This window comes from Scophthalmus maximus, chromosome 22 (assembly GCF_022379125.1).
Source record: "Scophthalmus maximus strain ysfricsl-2021 chromosome 22, ASM2237912v1, whole genome shotgun sequence".
Taxonomy (NCBI): Eukaryota; Metazoa; Chordata; class Actinopteri; order Pleuronectiformes; family Scophthalmidae; genus Scophthalmus; species Scophthalmus maximus.
This window is the reverse complement of record NC_061536.1, coordinates 3,646,559-3,656,693: the sequence shown is the minus strand read 5'-3', so window position 1 is coordinate 3,656,693 and position 10,135 is coordinate 3,646,559. Positions and strand designations below refer to the sequence as shown.

At 41.3% G+C, this 10,135-nt stretch overlaps 1 protein-coding gene across 1 annotated transcript; it reads left to right on the top strand.

The window, feature by feature from the left end:
• Positions 1-6,803: 6,803 nt before the first annotated feature.
• On the top strand, positions 6,804-9,116 carry LOC118292010 (proline-rich protein 15). Its single transcript, XM_035620626.2, has 2 exons — positions 6,804-7,163; positions 7,731-9,116. The coding sequence occupies exon 2, from the start codon at positions 7,751-7,753 to the stop codon at positions 8,141-8,143; it is 393 nt and encodes a 130-aa protein (XP_035476519.1). The 5' UTR covers positions 6,804-7,163; positions 7,731-7,750; the 3' UTR covers positions 8,144-9,116.
• Positions 9,117-10,135: the final 1,019 nt, after the last annotated feature.

Sequence of the window (10,135 nt, the reverse complement as noted above, 5' to 3'; positions counted from 1 at the left end):
TCTTCTGCGGAGTGGCGGCGATTCACGTTCAGTTTGGCGCAGCCAGCGCCCCCTTCTGGACAATGTCCCATAGCTCCGAGGACCAGACTATCTATAGACTCTCTCCATAACAATTTTCATTAAAAAAAAAATAAAATATGAATGCTTTAGATGTTTACAGACATCTTCATGAACATTTTTTTCATGGTAAATGTTTTTAATGGTAATTTGTTAGAGTTAAAAAAAAAAATCCTCACATTCATTTTTGTTTCCTACAAGAAAATCAATCAATGAATTAAGTGTAAACATACAGAAAAGCCTCTTTATCTGAATAACAACTCCTGGTGGTTTGATCCCCATGGACCAAGTTCTTAGGATATGATAATGAACTTCAACTGATGCACTTCAGTGTTTCAACTTTGTGCAGTTTCATGGCTGCCCTTGAAATAATGTTTGTCCCTGTACTGTATCTTTATCCAGCAACTGGTATCTCATTTTGTTTGTTGACTGTACAGCAACTTGTTTGTTTCGCAGTTTTTCTACTCTACATATGAACTTATTCAGCACATACTTAGATGAAGGTCTCCCAGCTCTGACCTGGGAAGGATGTGAAAATTGAAAAAGGATGTCGAGTTAAAAGCAGGACAGCTTCTGGCACCAATTCTGCCATTTCAAGTACAAACCACATTTACCTTATTCCTTTGAGCTCATGTCATTATCCTAATGTTTTATCAATCTCTCCAAAGGACTGCGCTCTGCAGGCGTTCTCCCAAAGATGATGTTTCCCAGCTGCTATAGAATCACATCAGCAGTGACCTGGCGGAGGATCTGTTCATCCAGCTGATCCTGAGGCTCAAATACGAGGCAAAACTGATTCTTCCCCCAAAGCATTATAAACATCCCAAAGACCCGAAGCAAGAAATTAAACGGAACCAGGGATTGTGCCGGCCACTCGGAGTCACGCAGGGTCAACACCTGACTGTCCAGAGAGGGACTGATGATGGATGTGATTGCCTCGATGGCCTGCAGCCACATAAACCGCCTGGAACCTACTGTGAGCTTTGCAGCCAACACTGACCCTGGAGATTAAACTCTATATAACCTTAACATCCTAACCAAAAGAGAGGAAAAGAAAGCCAAAAAGGAGAGAGCATACAAAGCTGGAGCTGTGTCTGCAGGAGGAGCGAGCACAAGCCAGGAATGAGGTCATCACTTCAAAGATCATTACTGAGCCCGAAAAGGGAAAAAAAACAAAGACAGAGAGGAACAAGTTGTTCTCTTGGCTCTGTAAAGTGGCCAAGTGATGGAAAACATAGATTTTTAATCGCAAGGCAGCCCCCACCTAGTATCTCTGATGACACAGTATAAAACACTGAAATGTAAAAAACAGATGATCAAGAAATACATTTGGCCCCATCTGGTGGCCAAACAACAGTGTGTTGGTTTGTCGTAAGGAGCAGCCTTTCTCAGGATGTAAAATCCTCCTGATGCAGTCAGTCAGCAGGGTGATTTTAAATCAAAGTGAATCATTCTGCTTAATTTTATCGCTGATATAATTTACATTCTATTTTTCCGTGTCAAAATCTTTATCACTGCTTTGATATTAGAAAGCCACTGACCTGTGGCGGTGATTTCAAGTTGCAAGATCAACAACACTGAAAACACCATGATTCTACTTTAAAGTTGTTTGGGAGAGGGAGTCCATTTTGCAGCATGACAATTGGTACCATGGACATGAACATGAACAGGCCTGCTGTGCAGTATGAGATGTGGATGCCCACCAGACTCTTTTCCAACTTGTTGAAGCACACTGACACATCTCGAGAGTTTCTCCAAACGAGTGCTGAAATACAATATAATTTTCAAAAATCTGCCGCAAGTATAGCTTTTGTTTTGCTACCTGAAGCTTCTTATATGTCTTTGGACAAAATGTACAGTATTGTATGCCACGCTGTCAGTCACATTTGGAAAATAAATGTTTAATCCAACTGTGCTTCTCCATTTAATATCATTTTAGAAAATCCCCAGACAGAGTCAGGACTGTATTCGAAACGGGTGTTTGAGGGTGTTTTCTTTCCTTTCTTTTTTTCCACTTCTGCCATTAACCAGGAAATATATAAGGCATTGCAAGTGGTTAGTCTCAGTTTAAAAGCTTTTGTTGAACAGTAGGGCTCTGGCAGGTTTTAAGAATAGTCGTGTGGTGGTGTGGGGTCCTCATCAGTATTCACAGCTGTGGGAGTGCATCGCTGGGTTTCTTTCATACCTGTGTTCTTCTGTTGTTACCGTGGCACTTAAGGGAAACGCAGAACAAAAACAAACAAAATAACCAGTAAGTGTTAGATTCCTTTCTGCATTCCTGGTGGTTTCATCTTTAGCGTCTGCATGGCTACTAACAGCTGAAGCTTGGAATGTGACTTTAAGCCGCTTTAATAAGCTCACACACAAAAAAAAAACAATGCAAACCTGCAACCAAACACACAATGCAATACATTGGACCTCATTCCATTCACAACGCGGCCTGCTCCACCCAAATACTCATTGCTTGCCTGAGTAACGTCCAGCCGTGAGCTATGGTGTGCCCACGTGTGTTTATCTGTGTTGTCTAGAAGTCCTGTAAACCATGCGGGTCTGTGTTTGTGTGTTGTGTTCTATCCTTAGATACACTAAGCACTTTGAGAGTGTTTTTTCTTCTTTTTTTCTTTCTTTGTGAGCTGACTCCACCAGTCCAACTGGCTGCCTTCTTGCTCTCTTTCCCAGGGTTAGCACACCTCGGTTCAACCTGTTGTTCAATGCCGCACAATGACGAAAAAGGGATTTTCAGGTTTATAATTTCACAATCACTTACTAGTCTCATACGCACGCGGCACATGCGTGAGCCAAGACACATTTCCGTCATCGCTTACCGAAAAAAAAAAGAGCCATGCATAGACGGTCACACGCATTTTGACCTCTGTACATCTGAGTCAACATAAATATTCATACACAAATGAATGAGTTACTTTTGTGCGTTCAAGTGTGTCAAATTTGCCTCGAGCTATGACCCTTTTGTAAAGTTGCTATATCATGATCAGGAAAGTACATCAAAGACATATACTTCTACTCACAATTAATCATAAATTGATTGATTTACCAGATGTATTTGGATAAAAAAAAGTATAAGTCATTAAAAGCAATCAAAATTTACTTTTACTATTAAATTATATCTGAAAAAAAATTGCAGAGAAGGTTTTAAGGCATCCATAATTTCAGTGTCTGAAGTGACACCCTCACAGCTGCATGTGGTTGTCAGGGAGGCGTAAAGAAGTGTGGCTTCATGTGGTTTGTAGCGGCAGAACCTCAACCCTTTCCCAGACAGAAACAGATGCAGGTGGAGGGAATACCTTGTGTCATCCCAGTCAATGATTCAATATCTCTTCACAAGTCATTTCATTTTCTGCACACATTCTCCACATGCCTTTCTGTCTAAGTGGGCAAATGCTCCAATGTCACCCAGAGGAAATTAAGAGATGTGCTCCCCGGGATGGAGGGACTAATGTTTATAGTACAGGTCTCTATCGAAAAAGACAATCTCGAGATGGATGTTTCCTTTTTCTGGTTATGGCTGAAGTTAATGATCGACCTTCACCGAGACTACCTGTGGTGTTATGAGGAGGAAAGCAGATGTGGCGATATAAGGGACAAAGAAAAACTGAGAGGCGATACGCCAAGATTACATCCTGTGATCAACAAGCTGTTTCAGTGTCGCTGATGGGGATCCGGGCAGATATGTGATTATTTGCAACCTATTGATTGTTATTTTAAATCCTAAAAAAGACCCATAAATAAATATATGTAAAGATGTGCTTTTCCCCCCTTCAAATTCACAGAAAAGCTTAAAGTTGTATACACTTGGCTGTACACAACAAGCTATCTGATGACATCATCTTGTACTTAGGGATATTTTAACATTTTTCACAATTTTAAGATATTCTCCAGGCTAAAAAAATGTATCTATCAATCTATTAATCAATAATGCACATTAATTTTTAGTAGTAATAGCAGTTATTGTTTTCGCATCTGTCAACAACACATGGACAGATCTTTAGCAACATTTATGGGAATGTTACTCAAAAAAGTACCTCAAGGTTATAGATTTTTGCAGCTGATCGTCAAAGGTCAAGGTCAAGAAAAATATGGCCCACAAATATTAGTGCCAGAGAGACAATCTGAAGCTTATATTGAATGACCCCGCCCCCATCATATGACATCATATGATGAGTGACTTTATGAAGAAGTCACAAAGAAATTAGAAAATGTCGTCATGCACAGGTCAAAAATTGATTTTCAGATTTTCTGCATCCCATAGGACTAAATACACAGCCTTAGGCATCATTATATGATATAAATGACGTGATGGATTATTACAATATGTAAAAAAATGCTTATTAGGGTATAAACAGTGAACACAGGGTATGTATGTCCTTTCAAGGCTTTTCATTGTTACTTATAATGTTCATCTGTATGATATCTACATCTGCATCATCTACAGTATTGGCATCAGACTCTCTTTTACAGTATAGTCAATGATATATGTGTATAATGTGTATATAATAACATTATATCATAATTTATTATACCACAGTGTATTCAGCACCTTGTATATCTGTGGGTCTATCTTTCATTAACTTTTTAAAAATACTTTGTTTAGTCTCTTTAGGTATTGTACAAACGTCTTCAATGTAATTGTTTGTCTTTCTACAATATGTACCTATTTTTAAATGAAAATATGTGTCCACTTGTGCAGTGGAAGTGAGGAAACGTCTCCGCTGAGTTTCGACTGGGACGAGAGATGGCAGGAGAGGGAGCCCCTCAGGTATTCAGGCCGCCCACTGCCGAAGGAGAGAACGACAGAGAGACAGACACACACATGGCAAACATTCCTGTTGCCACAGCGACAACTTTCGCTGTAAACTTCAGAGGAGGGAAACAAAAGGCAATCCCTCTGTCTGTCTCGGCTCTGCTGCTCTGCCCACACTGGGTCTTCCCTCTTGGCACCGACGCACACAGAAACCATTTGGCCCGGGATTACAAAGTCATGGCAGCAGAAACTGCTTTTCTAAGTCCAACGTCATCTCTAGAAGATGTAATTTCCTCACTCACCAGGATCCAATGACACTTCGACACTTGGCTCTTACACAAAAGAAAGCTCAAGGATAAAGGATTGTTCAAATTGTGGTGGATTTTAAGATGTGATCTGAATTTGAGGCAATGAATATGGAGTGGAGATTGCGATAGGTTTTGCTCTGCTTCTTCAGAAATGAAAAAAGAACATCTGACGTTGTTTTAAGGATGTACGTTCATAGCTTAAATATAGTTTTTACTACTGAAATTTTGCACATCGACAGTATATACTGTATATATCGTAAATGGCAGGGTTTTTTTCACATGAATTCTTTGGTGGTACCACTTCCCAAAGCTTTATTGTTAACAGAGTTTTTACTACTAACTACCTGTCTTGCACATTGCCATGCTCTGGAAGAAAACAAACAGACCCAACAACTTTGTTTGCTACATTCTGCAGGATTCTTGCTTTGTCCTTTTAGCTCCAAAGTTCATCACGGAGACTCTTGCAAAGGACCGACTGATCACTTACTTTTTCCCCCCTTGTCTGTTACTCTATACTGCAGCATCATATTTCATACAGTCATCAGTCATCACAGAGTATAAAATACAATATTCCACTTAAATGCAGTGACGAAAAGTATTGAGTCACATGAAATGACTAAATGGTTACTTGATTAAATGTATTTTTAACTGTAGATATCACAGTAGAGAGCAAAAACTCAAGACCCCTTATTACTGACACTACTAACTTTTGTAACTTCAAGCTTCAACTCTTTTTCCTCCGTATAACTGATCTATTGAGCATTAGATAATCAGTTAGTTCATAAGACATTGCCCAATAAGGATAATATGAAATCTGTGACACATTTTCTAAGTGTCATTAGAATCACACTTTACACACTAGTGTTGGCTTTAAAAACAAAAACCTTCCACAAATAGTATCTATGTGTTTATATATTGGGTATATGTACCTCATTTACTGGATTGCTGATGGCGGAAACCATAGCACATCCTGGCCATGGATGAGTGGAAGTGGTCCAGTCGTGTGTAATTATCTACAGACGGGGAGTCAGACGGACAGGCATTTAAAACTACACTACATTTAAAAGAAATTAACGCTAGAGTCGGAGACTCGCAGTGTGCACTGAACAATGTGAGGACAAGCCGAAGCATCCGGAACCTGTACCCGTGACAGGTACCCCAGCAGGTGAGATTGGCGCCAGTCAGACCAAACTGCTTCCCCTCGCTTAATGTGAACTTACAACAACAACAATTGCACGTCGGGAGCAGTTGTGTCATTTCAACACACTGACTTCCTCCCGTGGCAGGTCATCGCCAAATAATGAGCAATTCCAACGAAGTGTCTCATTTTTAAACCAAATGCATGCTGCTCAGTGCAACCTGTTTTGGTTGGCGGCTATTAATACCATTAACATCACAGAAAAAAAAACATCTCCACTCCTTCGCATGACAAGTCCCCGTAGCCTAAACTGCTGGGCGGCCAGAAATTGGAGGATAATTTGGTCCCTGGCTTGGGTTGGGTTCAGCCGATACAAAGGGCTCTGTTACTGAAGAGGCGCACGCTCCCATGGGGCTTGTTGCCACGCAACCGCAAGCCCCGCCCACCACCGCAGTGGGCTTCACCTGATCGGTGCACACGTGACACACTCTGAGCTGTTCCAGTCCAATCGGGAGTGAGCACAGGTGCATCGACTGGAGAGTTTCGGAGGCGGAAACCTGCTGGTTCAGTAGACGAAAGCCGCTCCTTATAAATGTGTCAATTCATTAGCGCTGTTCTGGAGTATTGCTGAAGAAGAGAGGAGGATTTGTACTTGAGTTGAAGAGGAAACGGGGAAAATTGAAGTTTTGAGAAGTTGGAGATGTGTGTAGTCAGGACACCTGGCCCGTGCGTAAAATGGATACTGCTGCGACGCGCTGAGGGACTGTCACAGTTGTTTTGAGTTCTTCACCACTGAAGGAGAAGAAGACACCTAACTGCCCTGTGGATTTATATCTCAACAAAAAGCGTGACATTAACATTAAGGTCTATTACAGTGTCCACGCCACCTGTTGTAGCGCAGGTAAGGGTTCGTGAGAGGCTTTTTGCGCATTGTTCACTTGTGAATCACGACCTGGGTTTGTTCTCCCGTTCTCACGACTCATTAAACCAGTTTTACTGAAAAGATAAACACGGTTACACTGGTTATTCATAGCATTAGTCGGTAAAAAGTCGTCACACCAGTGGAAGAGGGTGGCGAGGCAGCTGGAATTATAGATCAGGACATTATAGAAGCAAAAGTGTAAACATTTCAAATCCAGACTGAGCAAATAATCCTCCATCCAAACAGACTGGAGATTTATGGAAAATATTAGGCACAAAATCAGAATGTGTGTTTTTTTTAAATAGGATACTGCTTAGCCAATTATATTACCATATTAGACGCTTAGTTTTAAAAGGACTCATTTCATGTTTTAGAAGAAATTTGAGATCAAGAGAGTGTGGGAACTCAATTAGTTTAGAGCATGTACACGGGTGATGTAATCGCTGCCTGACAAACTAGTTGCTTCATAGAAAACAATGGAAATAGTTATGTTATTGGTGTGGAGGAGAACATCTGAATACTGAATACTTGTGTTTCCTGCTCCAGTTTCCTCCCTCCAGTCAAAGATGACAGAAAGGCCCCCATGGTGGAAGGCTTTCCTGACAAAGAAGAAGCCTGGTGGCCCCAAGGATGCAGGTTCATCTCAAACCTTTGGCCCGGACTTTGACCCCTTTGCGCAACGCCCGGATAAGCAAAAGGAGCCCCCCACAGCTGCCTCCAAGACCACCGGTGACCAGACCCCGTCCCTGCAGGACCCCAGCAAGAGGTCCAGCCTCCTCAGCGACGAGACCTACGACGACACCCACCTGGAGTCCGTCTTCAACGAGCAGACGTGTCGTAGGAACATGAAGGTATCACGCTCGGGTCGCTTCAAAGAGAAGAGGAGGGTACGCTCGAGCCTTCCTTTACAGGAGAAAGAGACTGAGAATGTGACGTCGGGGAAAGAGGACATGCGGTGACGAGGAGGGAAATCAGAGAGACTGCTGGCAGATGCTTGATGAGAAGGAGAGGGAGGCGTGTCCATGAAGATGCTTCAAACTCTGGAGGCATTCCGTGAGGTCTACTGTATGTTGGTTATGATGGTGAAGATGGAGATGACGAGGAGTATTCAACTTTTAGGTGAATAATGCAGGAATTAGGTTTTGTTGCAAAAGAAATACCGAAAATTTGTTGATGGACTTGTGCCATAGTGACACAGAAACATTAATAAGTCACACGAAAAGGGATCGTATTTGTTTATGATTGTTACTGAACCATTTTGCCAACAACTTCCCATAAAGCCCAAATGACAGTTGTAATGCAGAGAGCACTTAAAAGCCCAGTAGAGCTCACATCCCACAATGTCCCTCTTCTCATCATGTTCACTGTCGTCATCATTTTGTGCAACTCATAAAATGACCCACAACCTGTAAGAGAGCACAATCATGGAACGTCATTTTCTATCAGCACTCAAGATACATTGTGATAGGCCTCAAGGAAATATTGTTTTATAAGATGTTTACACAATTTCTGTAATGAGAATAATATATGTTTGATAATGAAGGATAAATATAATGCTCCCTTTACAGTGCTTTTACAAAAAACATGTTGATTCTAAAGGGTTAGAAGGATGTTTATGAAGGTGTAAAGGGTTTTGTTTTAATGTGTGAAAAGAAATCAGCTTTTGTAAGAAATTCAGAAATGCTTGAAATATTGCCAAGCAAAATGCACAAAATATTTTTAATGAAGGATGAAATCCAGCACGTTTTTTTTATTTTATAACACAATTGTTCCTAAACAAAGCTACTGATATTGAAGTATAAGAGGTCAACTGAAGGAGAAATGGACATTTTAGCTGCGGAAGTATGATCCAGCCACTGATGTAGTTTGACTTACAGGACTACCGTGTTGTGGATCGCCTGAGAAATAAATCTGGTTACTGCGACAATCACACGTACGGGCGTGTGTATGTTCATGTGTGCTTCATTATCCTATTAAATTGCAATTAATGTGTCAACTTTTGGCACTGACATCTCTATGTCGTCCTCCCCGAGAAAATGGTTATAAAGAAGACACTGGTGTTAAAAAGACAAAAACAACAACAACAACAACATAATTTACAAATCAAGGGTCACTAAAGGTCACATAAATAAAAACAGAAGAAAATGTGCATTTTAGACACTACATGAACCATCAGTGCACGACATGATATTCACAATAGTCTTGTCACTTCTGTTGGCATCTGTGCTGGTGCCCAATCCTCACTCGGCCTAATGTGTGATTGTTAACACTGTCTGAAAAGGACAATTACAAGGGATCAGTTTCATATATATATATATATATATATATGTACTGCGTCTGCAGTGTATGTCATAGCCAGGCCTACAGCATTGTATTCTGTCACTTAAAGGGAGGAGCTGTGTCACTGCATTCCTTTACGGTTTGAGGTGTGTGAGTGTGTACGTGTGCCGGCAGCATTCGTGTTAAACCGAGGATGGTTTACAGATTATGAAATCACATATTTTATGTGCAAAACGATTTGGATTCTCGTCGTCTCCACGGAAGTGATTTCTTTTTTATTATGGAGACCAATAGGTGACACTAAGGCACTGGATTCTTTGAACTTGAATAACGACGACTTGTAATCTCATATCTTTACCACGAGGGGGCACAAATGTGCCATATTAAAGTTGAGTCGTAACTAAAATATACCGAGCTTTGGGGGGGGCTCATCCTGTAAGATCTCGTCCCCACCGTTCTCATTCTCATTCTCACACATGCACCTTGTTCATGATTATATTCCACAGGTGTAATTAGAGGTGAGGGAAAGTTTCTTGCAACTTCGGCAGTGAACGGAGGTGATGACACCGATCCAAGTGTCCTGCCTCTCTCTCTCTCTCTCTCCCTCCCCATTGGTCCCCGTGCTGAGTGTGGGTTGGTGAGGTGTGGCCTCATTGGGTGAGAGCCTCGCT